The sequence below is a fragment of the Ursus maritimus genome, unplaced genomic scaffold (genome assembly GCF_017311325.1).
Source record: "Ursus maritimus isolate PB19 unplaced genomic scaffold, ASM1731132v1 scaffold_13, whole genome shotgun sequence".
Lineage (NCBI taxonomy): Eukaryota > Metazoa > Chordata > Mammalia > Carnivora > Ursidae > Ursus > Ursus maritimus.
The window spans coordinates 11,355,573-11,369,580 of NW_024423675.1; the positions used below are offsets into that span (position 1 = coordinate 11,355,573).

General features: G+C 40.5%; 1 protein-coding gene across 2 annotated transcripts in view; it reads right to left on the reverse strand.

Annotated features, from left to right (window-relative positions):
• FBXL4 (F-box and leucine rich repeat protein 4) overlaps positions 1–14,008 on the reverse strand; it is an 85,164-nt gene that overhangs the window by 7,524 nt on the left and 63,632 nt on the right. For both annotated transcript variants that reach the window (XM_008705013.2, XM_008705014.2), the window contains 2 exons: positions 9,178–9,249; positions 4,700–5,012 (listed from right to left, as the gene is read on the reverse strand). In XM_008705013.2, the coding sequence (XP_008703235.2) occupies positions 4,700–5,012; positions 9,178–9,249 (385 nt within the window). The remainder of the gene's footprint in view (positions 1–4,699; positions 5,013–9,177; positions 9,250–14,008) is intronic.

Genomic DNA, 14,008 nt, shown 5'->3' on the forward strand with positions numbered 1-14,008 from the left:
TTTGTGGTTCTCATCTGCTCCTTCCTTCTTTTGCTCTCTTTCCTTATGATTGATGGGTGTCAATAGTGTTATGTTTGATTTTCTTTCCTTTTACTTTTTGTGTATCTATTACAGGTTTGGGTTTGTGGTTACCATGAGGTTCAGAAATAGCATCCTAAGTATACAGCAGTCTATATTAATTTCATGATCTTCAAGTTCAAACACACTCTAAAAACAAAACAGAAAAAGAAAAAAAAAACTTTTCTTTTTCGTCATGTTTTATGAATATGTTGTCCTAGTTTACATCTTTTTATTCATAATTTTCTTATGTCTAATTATGGCCTTTTGTTTTCCATTAAAGAAGTCCGTTTAACGTTGCTTTTAAGTCTGGCTTAGTGGTGATGAACTCCTTTATTTTTTGTTTGTCTGGGAAACTCTATCTCTCCCTCAAATTTGAATGACAACCTTTCTGAGTAGAGTATTCTGGGTTATAGGTGTTTTCCTTGCAGCGCTTTGAAGATATCATGTCATTCTCTTCTGGCGTGCAAAGTTTCTGCTGAATAATCAGCTGGTAGTCTTGTAGGTTCTCCTTTGTAAGCAACTTTTTGTCTCTGTTGCTTTTAAGATTCTCTCTCTATCATTGACTTTTGGCATTTTAATTATTATGTGTTGTAGTGTGGACCTCCTTGGGTTCATCTTGTTTGGAACTCTCTTCGATGTGGATGTCTATTTCCTTCCCTAGGTTAGGGAAGTTTTCGGCGATCACTTCTTCATATAAGTTTTTACCCCTTTCTCTCTCTTCCTCTGGGACCCCTGTACAGCAAATGTTTGTGCGCTTGATGTTGTCCAAGAGATCTCTCCATCCATCCTCATTTTAAAAAATTCTTTTCTCTTTTCAATGTTCATTTTGGGTGCTTTCCATTACCCTGTCTTCCAGATCTCTGATAAATTCTTCTGTGAGTGCTAACCTACTGATTCCCTCCAGTGTGTTTTCTACTTCAGTTATTGTATTCTTCGACCCTGACTCGTTCTTGTTTATGCTCGGTATCTCTTCTGAAGGTCTCACAGGCCTCTTCCACTCTTCTCTCCAGCCTGGTGATCTTTACGAACATTACTTCACATTCTTTCTCAGGCATATTGTTTATTCCTGTTTCATTTACTTCTGAGGTTTGTTTGTTTGTTTTCTTATTCTTTCTTCTGGAGCATATTCCTTTGTCTCCCCATTTTGCTTGACCTTCTATGTTTCTATGGATTAGGCTGAATAGCTACTTCTCCCAAATTTGAAGGAATGGTCTTGTATTTGGTCATTCTCTATGTAGACTGTGTGCTTGATGACTTTTGCTGGCTGGCTGGAGCTGTGGCTGGCATGGGCTGGGGGGGTCCTGGTACTTTCCACATAGTGAGTGCCCTGTCAGGATAGCTAAAACTGAAGTGGATGCAGGCCAGGGTGTCCCAGGGTCCTATGCACTGAGGGCACCCTAGCAGAACAGCTGAAGCTGAACTGGGTGCAAGCCAGGGTGTCCTGGGGTGCTCTGGCTGAGTGGCTGGAACTCATGCAGTGTGCAGGCCAGGAGGTTCCTGAGCTCTCTACACAGAGGGTACCCTAGCAGGATGGTTGAAACTAAAGTGGGTGCATGCAAGGGGGACGCGGGGCTCCACACACAGAGGATACCTTGGAAGGATGGCTGAAGCAAAAATGGATATAAACTGGGGGTGTTCCTGGATTCTCCACACATAGGGTGCCCTGAATGGCAGCTGTAGTTGAGATGGAGGACAGGCTGGGAGGTCCTGTGGCATTCCATGCAGGGGGCATCTTGGCAGGAAAACTAAAGCTAAAATGTGGTCCCTGGGCTCTCCACAAAACATGTCCTGGCAGGACAGCTGAAACTGAATTGGGTGCAAGTTGGGTTGTCCCATGGCGTTCCATGGAGTAGGTGCCCTGGCTGGGCAGTTGGAGCTGGGGCCGGCAAGGGTGGAAATGTTCTGGGGTGCTCCATAAAGGGGGTGTTCTGGGCTGAAATCACTGCAGGCATGGGCCTTGGGTACCTGGGGTGCTCCACACAGGAGGCACCCCGGCAGCGTGGTTGGATCTGAAGCAGACGTCAGCCAAGACGGTCTGAAGCACTCTGCACCGTGCGTGTCCTAGCAAGTCATCTGAAGCCAAAGCAGGGTGGGCCTGGATTGTTTTGGGGTGTTTTGCACCTGTGTCACGTTGGTGTGAAGGCTGGGGCTGTAGTGAGAACTAACCAGGGGTGTCCTGGTGTGTACCACTTTGTGACCGCCTTGGTAGGACAGCTGGGGCTGGTATGGGCTAAGGGCCCAGGGACCACTGAGGCACCAAGTCAATTAAGGTGCCCAGACTGTGCACTGGTCTGTGCTTTCAAGGTGGAGGGGGAGTGCAGACCATGTCCATAGCCCCGCCCGCTCCGAGAGCATTCTAGCAGCTGCCCCCACTGTGTGGTGGAGTTCAAGCGTCAACTCTTTTATATACTAATTGCTCTTTTAGATCATGGCTTTTTAGAGAAAGAAAATAATAGTAATAATAAAAATAAAAGAAAAAATGAGAAAAGAAAAAAAGAGATAAAAATGAAAACAAAACCAGAAACAAGACAAAAAAATCCCAAAAAACAAAAACAAACCCACAGCTTATTTTCTATGCTCCAGCAACACTACCCCCAAGGTGCGGGCTTGTGGACCCTCATCTCACTGAGGTCGCCGGTTCACTGTGATGACCGGAACCGCTGGTGTCCAGATCCTGCTGGGGTCTAGGCTTTTAAGGTGGTGTGGGAACATAAGCCGTGTTGTTCTCTAGTCTCTCCGACCCAGAGAGTAAGCCCCCCAGCGCCAGTGCAGTTTGGCAGAGTTCCAGCATTGTCTCTTTTATATGCTAATCGCTCTTCTACCTGAGGCTTTCTTTCTCCGCCCAAGGACAGAGAGATCCGTTCCCCGCCCTTCAGTAACCCCCTCCCCACTGCTGCTGGCACTGTCAGGGGTGGGGGGTCCTTTTGTTACTGTTTCAGTTTTTCTTGCTGCTCTATCTTTGGTCGTGCAGAAGCTGTTCAGTCAGCCCTCAGTTCTCCCTCAGGAGGAACTGTTCTATAAATAGGTATAAACGTGTGTTCCGTGGAGGTAAGTTCAGGGTCTTCCTATGTTGCCATCTTAGACTGGAACCTTCCATATTTCCTTGCTCTTATGTTTAGGAAAGTTACAAATGTTTTCAAAAAGAAGCCATTATACTTCTTACCTATTTTTCTTTTACGTCTCTGTCAAGTAATTCATACATTTATTGGCCAAGGTTAGGCCACCTAACCACCAACCCATTGTTCACCACAACTGTGCTTTTGTTTTCGGCCGGTGTTACCGACTCTTTTTGCGGTTCTCTAGCAGCTCTTTCAGACGCTGACTACTCTTCATCTCCATTGTATGAGGTTTTGAGGGGGAGAGCTGTGAGACAGACATTAACCAACAATACCACCAACCCCGGAAGTTTGATGCAATTAGTGATTCCATTTTAAAGGCCCTGGCCACCTTTCCTCTTTCTCTCCCATTTTCTTGAACTTCCCCAAATATATTTTTCTTATAAAAGGTCTAGATTAATTCAAGATGGAAGGTGGGTGGGAAGGAAAAGAAATAAGCAAGAAAAGCAGTTGTGGTGGGATGGAAACACAGTACTCACTATGCTGGGGCCCAAACCTGGCATTTGAACTGCTGTTCTGCCACATACTAATTGCTGGGCTCCAGTCCCCCTTCTATGAAAAGACAATGATATCCACTTCCCTGAGCTATGAAGAATAAAGAAAATATAACCTAGATGAAGTAGCTAGCCCAAAGTGTACGTGCCACAGGCAAGAATTTCTCCCTAAAGGTTTAGGCAAGAATTTCTGCCTTAAAGCAGCTTAAGTAATATGCAACCACATAAGCAACATCCACAAGGGTATCACAAACCTGGACTGTGCATTTTCAAGGAAACCACAAACTCAGATGCTGAAAATCTTCAGGTTTTCCTGTTGTTGAATGTTTAATAAACAGGAAAGGCTATAACTAGCACTTCATGCGCTAATGTACTGAGACTCATAGATTACCAGAGAACACAGTGCAAGTGCTGTGTAAGTTCACAAAGTACCAACTGTACGGGCAATTATAACTCTGGTGTTGCCAGCACCTCTGGCTAAAGTGAGAAGTAATACTCACAGGGCTCCCAGTTGCTGGACTGCACTAAGGACACAAGGAATCCCAGAACTGGAAAGGATTTTCAGTGGATCTGCCCTGGGGTAGAACTATTCCTAAAACCTAGAATTATCAGGAATGAAGATTTGGCAATATTCCTTAATCGCAAGTTTAACATCAAGAAGCTTCACGGATGTATGTGTGTTTGTGTGTTTGTGTGTATAATTCACTATACAAATGGATTAATTTCTTCTCTGTCTTTAATAAAAATGGAGAACACAGCTCATATAAATTCTCACTCTTCTTACTAGACCAAGAATTAGTGTTTATTTAGAGCTTTCTGATAGGTTCAACTACACAAGTCTGTTATTTTCCTTACTCTTTTACTTATTATTCTCTGTATCAACTGGCCTATCTTGCACTTCCTCAAACCAAGCAGTCTTATCAGGACAAAATTTTATGGCATCCAAGAAGGGTTTTTTTTCCTTGCAAAAAGTCTGAAATTTGCTTTCATGTCCAGGCTTTAAGATAAATGTATATACTATACCCTTACCTAGTACGTCCAGCTGCCGTAATCTGGTACAATTACACGCCAGTTCTTCAATGTCTGTGTCACACACAGACCTGTTCGCTGTCAGAAAGAGTTTTTGCAAGTTTGGGAGCCGGCGGGCCAGTCTGGCGAAACAGCCGGTACTGCTCTGCAGAGTAGGGCACCAGCCAAGGTCGAGCTCCTCCAGAAGGGGACAGCCAGAAGCCAGCTCTGCGATCCCGTTCTCTGTAATATTCTTACATCGCCACAGATCCAGAGTTCGGAGTTTTTTACACTTGGCCCCTATCATGCTGGCTATCATATCATAGTCTTCAATCTGGAAATCAAATCAGTCCAGTCTCTTACGTGTACGCTCAGAAATACAAACTGTATAGAGCAAGTTAGAACATTCTTTTTATTTAGGTTAAAACATTCCTAACCACCATGTAAACAGACCCACATTCTCGTTCATACAGATCTACGTACTCGTCTCACAGGTCTGTTTCATGAAACAGCAGGAAGAATCACTGACTTAAAAATCCAGCTAACAGAACTCCAGACAGAGGACTTCACGAATTAAATCCCAAAGCAGTATGAAATCCTCAGTCCCTCGTAAAGAATGCGAGGGTTTTCAGTTGTTCTTGTATGCCCCCCGTTTTGACCTTGCTGCTGCTGCTCGTTGACGCGCCTAGTTTCTTCTATTTTATATATAATTCATCAACTATGGTAGGTATAGAAGATCTCCCTGACAAAGATGTGCACTCCACCAGGCTCTAAAATACTGTGTGAATATGCGGATAGTACTGATAATGATACTGGTTTGGAGTTAAAGGAGGCATGTGGGGACCGAATACACAACATAAAAATAACTTAGATCACGATATGTTAGTGTCAGTTACTGCACGTGTCCACTAGTTTACTTCCTGATCACAGGATAATCCCCTACTAGACAAGGATTAAACATTTCAGTTCATGGGCTTTATATGCTTTAATAGCGTTTCTTTGAACAGGTTTCTCTTCAGAGTTTCACTTGTTTATAATCGGGTATCAAAATGATCCCAGAAGTCAAAAGGAAACGAAATAGCTAACACCTCCAATTATTATTTCCTTTGGTTCCTTTGTTTATTTGTATTTTCAGCTACTATGTGCCAGCACCTCTCCAGTGAAACAAAACACAAAGACTTTGTTCACATTTTGGGGAAAGATGTCCAGACAAATGAGCAAAATAAATTCAGAGAGTGATAAGTGGCGTGAAAATAATAAAACAGGGTGATCAGCCTGTCAGGTGCTCAGAGTGTCAGGTGCGGTGGAAGAAGGGAGGGAGTGGTGATTGCTGGGATTTCTAGGAATGAACCTGGTGCATTCAAGGAACAGAAATAGGACGGGGTATGGCTCCAGGGGAGTGAGGAGACCCAAGGGGAGTAAGGAGAGAGGTGGTGAGGGCAGAAATTATGCAGGGGCCAGGCCATCAGGCCATGAAATCAATGGAGGGTTTGAAACAAATATGATCTACATTAAAACAAAAACCCCTCTGGTTTCTGTCTGGAGGATCGTCTATGGTGGGTAAGACTAGAGAGAGGAAGTCCAGCAAAAAGGCCTGCACGAGCTTGGTGTAGAGAGACAAAGGCATGGATTAAGCCTGCAGCAGTGGAACTGGAGAAATGGACAGATTTGGGCTGTATCTTGAGTCAGAACTAAGGCCTGATGGCTTGGATGTAGTTGTGATGATTTCTAAGGTTCTGGTCTTCAGGAACTGTGTGTGGGAGAACCATGCAGGAGACCACGAGAAACAGATTCGGGGGAAATATAACTACTTAAGTGAGTGTACCCAAACTATACAAACCTGTAGCTTTGAAAATTAGTGCCGCCAATCAACTTCTTTACAAAGAAGTAATTTTAAAACTTTCCAAAACCCATGATTCTGACTGCTATTATTTTGGTAGTCAAAACTAAAATCAAATGAATCCTCCTGCCCTGTGGTCAACTGACAGAAAAGAAACCGAAGTAAACATGGTATTATTAAAGTGTCAACAAAGATCTGTCCGTGTTACTGTGCTGGTGAACCCTGGACCTGCAGTGAAATGCGAACAGTATTTCTATGACAGGTGCGGAATGTTCCAGCCACAACGTTAGTAACGGGATCAGCGATATTAGTAGTATTTCTGAACTTCAATGTCAAGTCCTTAAAACTTAATCTCCTGGCAAACAAATATCAATAGCAAACATATTTTACTGATAACTACATACTTTAATTTAAAAATAGCCTATTGGGGTCCCTCGGTGGCACAGTTGATTAAGCATCCGACTCTTGGTTTCGCCTCAGGTCGTGATCTCAGGGTCGTGGGATCGAGCCCTATGTCGGGCTCCACGCTAAGCATGGAGTCTGCTAAAGTTGTCTTTCCCTCTCTCTCTGCCTTTCCCAGCCTTGCACTCTCTCTCTCTCTCTCTCTCTCCCTCAAATAAATAATCTCTAAAAAAATGAAATAAATAAATAAATAAAAATAGCCTATTTATCTTAATACTTAAGAAAAGTCATGCTTAAGTAGCATTTTCTACAGTATATCATATACTAATAGAAGTAATATGGGTTCGGGAACAATGGGTTCGGGAGTCAGGTAAAGTTGGAAAACACTGGCTTATGCAAAGGCACACAGTTTCTTTGCTGCAGGACGTACGACTGAAAACTCCAGGAAGAAGACAGAGTAGCATCATTTCCGAATTTTGACCAGGAATCCCTATGTCACTGTCCCCCAATACACATCTTTCCGTAACTGAATTTCTTTTAGGACTAATATTCCAAGGGCCAACTTGACAATGCTGACTTAAAATACACCTCATTCTACCGACAAGCATACGTAATTCCAAATCTAACGTGTCTGTGGTCAGAGGCCTGCTTTTCTAGAGCGTGTTGCTCCGGTTAGGGGAGGTAAATAGCAGGCAGAAAAAGTACCTGTAGCCAAGATTAAACAGGCTGCTTACCAATCTAAAGAGGTGGGCTAGCAATAAGCAAAGATCCAAGTGGCAGTAAGTGGCTCATCTGTTGACACAGTGCCATCAAACGTCATCGGGTACATCTAGAAGAGTCATCAAAGGGACCCAACAGAAGCCCATGAAATGGCTTACTAAGGTAGGAATTTAACCGAAAGTAAGGAAAGCCTAATGCTCAGTTAGTGGGCTCCCAAGATTTGTTTCCAGAGACCGGCGTCAGCCTGAGCCCATAGTTGGGGTTTAATCAGGCCTAATCACCATGATGCTTTCACATGGGGATATGGAGATAAACAAGTGGCCATAACAGGCCTCTCCAGCCTACAAGGCCAAATCTTGGGGCATCTCTGAAGCCATCACTGAACTCTAAAAGGTTTTCACAGGGGACTTCTTTTGGGTTGAATCCAAGCCTAGGACCCCAGGAGAACTCCTCTGATCTTGCAACCATCTTGCTAACTCAGGTCTTCCTAGTAAGTGGATGGACACAAAATTGGAATGGTTTGGAATCTCCTGCATCTGTTTTGCAAGGAGAAGGTAAGAAAGTGAAGAGGGATGGATCGCTCCACAGTCAGTTGTCCTGGGAGATGCACTTCCTATGAGTGCGCATACAAATACCAAGACTTGGATTGTCCCTTGAGTCTCGGTATTATTCATAAGCCACTTAACTCACATGGAAAAAATTTAACTCATTTCATGAAATCTTTCAGCGGCACATAAAATCATAATTTTAAATCTGGAAGGACTTTAAAGATTATCTAGTCCAACGGTCCTTATGCTTTTGGATTTAATGGATCAGTAACATTTCAAAAAAATTTGAGTTCTACCATAGGGTGCCCATCTTTTTCTATCTTTTTTTAAATAATTTTTATTATGTTATGTTAGTCACCATACAGTACATCCCTGGTTTTTGATGTAAAGTTCCATGATTCATTAGTTGCGTATAACACCCAGTGCACCATGCAATACGTGCCCTGCTTAATACCCATCACCAGCCTATCCCAATCCCCCACCCCCCTCCCCTCTGAAGCCTCATCTCTTTTTTTCCTTAATCAGTAAGGACAATAAAACAAACACACACCAAAAACAACAAAAACAAACAAAAAAACAAGACAAACCTACCTAAACCATCAACATTTCCAGGAAATAACTGCAGAACTTAAAAACTAAAATTAGCTTTGTGACACACTTACTGCACTACTGGCATTTGGGTATGACTGATCTTACTTTGTAAAGGACTCCAGAGAGGTAAATAGCTTGTCTGAAATTACATCTGGCTTGACGCAGAACCAAACTCTTTTTACCACACACACTTCTTTCCTTGCTCTCATAAATAATGTCGACGTTTCAAAGACATACTCTCCAATTTAAGAAAAATGTTTGAAAGAGGGCGACACAGTAGTTCACCATAAATCTCAAAAGCTGCAGGTGAGTGTGGAGTGGGCGGGTCAGGATAAAATTCGCCCACGGGAAGAAAAAGAGAACAGGCAATCCAGTAGAAAGAATGTTCGAACACTTACCATTACACAACTGCCCAAACTGAGGTGCTGAAGCTCTGAACAGAAGTTCAAAATGCTGAGCAGCGCTGTTTGCTGCCATCGGGGATCACATTGGCGGCAAATATGGAAAGTGAAAGAAAGTGAAACAAAGAGAAGAGGTCAATTAGACATTAGAGGCTGTCACTGCTTTCCCTGAAATAGAGCTCAAAACGCAGGTTCCAGATACCACAAATGCCATATAATGAGTCCCCAGGTGCTCCCACCATTGATTGGCTTGAAGTCAAGGTAATCAGTACTAGCTTCCACGTGAGTCGCCCCCTCGTATGCGGTTTGGCCTGCCCTACCGATACCTATGTGCCCTGTGACCTCTCAGCTCATCTCCCAAAGGTAAGGAGTTTGAAAGGCTGGTTAAGACTGAACAGTAAGACAAGCTAAACAGCCCCTCCCGCAAAAAAAAAAAAAAAAAAAAAAAAAAAAAAAAAAAAAAAAAGCCAAAACCCAGAGAAGGCTGGTGACACTCTAAAGAACAGCGGCAGCTCTGACATTCACTGATCAGCTGCCGCCTGATGGAGCTGCCAATAGAGTCACCCAAAATCAGGATCGAGCTGGTGACTTTAATGTCAAAGGATTCTCTGTGCTGACAACGATACCAACAACCATTGAGCACCTGTCACTAGCAACATGCTGACTGGAACATATATAATATGCACTTTCTAGTCATGTTCCTGCCATTTAAGCCCATCTATTCTGAGCAATAACGGTCTCACCACTAAAGAAACCCAAAGGTATGCTGGACTGCTACATAATCACGGGACTTAGTCCTGACTCCCTTTGATGAAATGTCTGCCACGAAACATTATAAGCAACGAATAATGCAAAGCATTCAAATTTCACTAGAAATTAATTTTTTTTAATTCCATAAATTAAGGGGAAAAACCACTCAAACTTATGCGGCAAAATTTCTTTCTAAACATTTTAACGCAATCCTATCTAATGAAATGACAATGAGACCAGACCACCTCTGTTTAATCTGTTCCAAGTGTTCAGAAACTGAAAAGTGTCCATCGGGGAAAGGATGAAGAATGTGTCAATGACAATACAAAACATGAGTTCAAACCCGCATAAGATTCTCATTGAGAAAATAATTAACTATTTCAGGTAAAATAAACTTAGATAAGGCAAAAATAAAATAATAGGCCCAGAACAAAACTAGACTTAAGACTAATTGTTTCATTGTTGGGTATTTCTTTGAATTCAAGCAAAAAAAAAAAGAGTTTACATTGATTTTATGATTTTATGTTTAAGTTTCAACACCACTTATCACAATTATAAGACAACCCCATGTAGCTCTAAGAATGTTGGCATTAGAAGAGATGTATGAAGATTAGTTAATTTTCAGATTCTCTATAAAACTTAGCTATTTTAACCTACTAACAAGATGGGAAAATGACATTAGGTTTGTTTTATTAAAATAGCAGTTCCTTATGACAAGGTTGTTTGATAAGATTTTCCCATGAGCAAGATCCAGAACATATTGGAGAATTTTTAGAGAGAAATCCACATATTTTTGTGGATTAGAAGTCATAAAAAGAAATACACACACTTCATTTAAGTAACCTGCTGGTAACTTATTTTTAAACTATGTACAATGGTAAATATCGAGTATACAGACAAGTATAGAATCCAGTATAATGAATACCCATGTAGCTGCAACTCGGATTTATCAGATCTTAGCATTTTGCTTTCTTTGTTTCCTCTTCTCTATTTTGAATCCCTCCAACCATTCACATATGCCCTTAGAGGTAACGTTTATCATGACTTGGTTTTAAAAACAGGCTTGAAAATTACATAATTTTATTATACATTATGGATCCATAAACAGAATACTGTTCTACATGGTTTCTATATAAAGGATGTTACATAAATACGCATTTACTTTTGCATCTTCCTCAAAAGTGTTTGCGAGGAATTTGTTCATGTTGATGCAGCTTTAGTTCACTGACTTTTTAACTGTTGTATACTGTTCCTTATGCAAATATATTACAACGTACACTCTCACTTGATGAGTAGTTTGTTTATAAGTTTTACCATAACAAAGAATGTTAAAATAACCATTCTTATATGTGCTTCCTTGTACATATTATAGTATTTCTTTAGAGCACATACCAGAGGAAGAATTTCTAGATTTTTAGTATGCTTTGATTATATTAGATTTTGCAAAACAGCTTTCCTGAGTACCTGCATCAATTAACACTTCCACTAGCAATGCCGAGTGCTGGGTCCCCACATCTTTGCCAACATATAGTGTTTTCATCCTTTCTAACTTCTGCTCTCTGATGAGCATGGAATGGTGTACTATGATTACTAGTGAGGTTGAAAATCTTTTTATATGTTTATGGGCTACTCATATTTCCTGCTCCATAAGTTATTTAATCATATCCTTTGCTGCTTTTTTTCATTAGGTTGTTTTTTCCTTTTTGACTTGCAGGAATTTTTTCTATGCTGGATACCATCTTTGTCAGCTATATCCATTACAAATATCGTCTCTAAATGTGAGACTTGTCTTCTGCTTTGTTTATAGAAGCTTCTGAGACATGAAATTTGTAATTTTAATACAGTCATATCGATCTTTTTCGTTTAGGTTTGTATTCTGTTGTCTTTTCTAAAAAGTCCCTCTTTATCCAAGGAAGAATATTCTTTTCTTTTTAAATGACCGCATTAAAGTTTTTCTTTACACTTAGGTTTTTAACCCAACTGTAATGGATTTTCACACATGGCAGGATATCAAATTTCATTTTTTTCCTTAAGAATAAACACTTTTCCGGGGCGCCTGGGTGGCACAGCGGTTAAGCGTCTGCCTTCGGCTCAGGGCGTGATCCCGGCATTATGGGATCGAGCCCCACATCAGGCTCCTATGCTATGAGCCTGCTTCTTCCTCTCCCACTTCCCCTGCTTGTGTTCTCTCTCTCGCTGGCTGTCTCTATCTCTGTCAAATAAATAAATAAAATCTTTAAAAAAAAAAAAAAAGAATAACCACTTTTCCTGGTTCAACTTATTGAAGATTCTACCTTATTTACCCACTTGTGGTGCCTTCTGCTTTGTTTCAAGTTTCCATGTATATATACATACATACATGAGTCTATTTCTGGATCACTTTGTTCCTCTTGTCTACTTGCCTCTCCCTGCACCAACACTTCAGTCTTAATTATTATACTTTACAATAAGTTTACAAAGGGGATAAGGCAAACACCTTTTCCTCATTCTTCAAAACTCTTAACTCCTGGTCCTTTGCTCTTTCATATCAATTTTTGAATCACCTTAAAGATTTTAGTTTACCTTTTTAAAAGTAATACAGAAAGATTAGTTTTTCTTTCTTTCTTCCCCCATGGTCATTATAGCTGATCCTTGAAGAATATCAGAGTTAGGGGTGCTGACTTCTGCACAGTCAAAATTCCATGAATATAATTTTTGACTCCCTCAATACTTAACTACTACTAGCCTACAGTTAACTAGAAGCCTTACCAAAAACATAAATAGTCAGTTAAACACATACTTTGTATGCTGTACTACATACTGTGTTTTTACAATAAAGCAAGCTAGATATAAGAAAATGTTATTAAGAAAACCACAAGGAAGAGAAAATGCATGTAGAGTACCATATTTATTGAAAAATATAGTACTATACTCATTGAAAAACATATAGAACTATATTTTTGAAAAATAACTGCCCATAGTCGACCCCATAGGTCGACTGGTTTTATTGGCATTTTATCAATTCCTGTGTCATAACTGTTGATTATATCTGATACCTTCTCACTGAATTTTTCTTCTTGTTGAATATTTTTAATAGTTCTTATAGTGAGTGTGAGCGGTAAAATCTTAACACACATTTATACAGTAGTTATTAACATGTCAGGTACTGCTATAAATTACATATTAATCCTCACAACAAGCCTATTGTTTATACATTTAGTCCTCACAACAGCCCTACACACTCATTTACTCATTTAATAAATATTTATTGAATGTCTACTCTGTGTTAGGCACTTTATAGACACTTGGGATATAACAGTAAACACATCGGATAATAACCTATAAGGTAGATATTATTATTCCTATTTAAGATATTGTTATTCCTATTTACTTATAAAGATTTCATTTATTTGTGAGAAAAAGAGAGAGAGAGAGCAAGCACAAGCGGGGAAGGGGCAGAGGAAGAGGGACAAGCAGACTCCCCGCTGAGCAGGGATCCCAATGCAGGGCTTGATCCCAGGACCCTGAGATCATGACCTGAGCCAAAGTCAGATGCTTAAGGGACTGAGCCACCCAGGCACTCCTATTCCCATTTATTTATAGATAAGGAACGTGAGTCACAGAAAGTTAAATACCTTATTTAGTCTTTATATTTTCCCTTAATCTTGAATGAAAATTTAGCCAGGCTTAAAATTTTAGGATGACGGTTACTTTCTTTCATCACTTTGAAAGCGTTACTCCATTACCTATTAACCACCATTATTTTGATAAAAAGTCTACTGGCAGTCTAATTGTCTTCCTCTGTAGGTAATATGTCTTTTCTCTCTAGTAGCTCTTATCCCTTCATCTCATATTCTGCAGTTTCATCACGATGTATATAAAGATTTATTTTCATTTAACTGTTTGGTTTCCTGAGTGAACATCTGATTCAAAGACTTGCATCTTTCATTATGAAAGACAAAGATTCTTAACAATTTTCTCTTCAAGTATTATTTCTCTATCATTTGTCCCCCCCCTTTTTTTCTTCTAGAACTCCTACTAATGAACATTGGAATCTCCCAAGACCAGTGCCTACAGTAGTTAAAAAATATGTCCATAA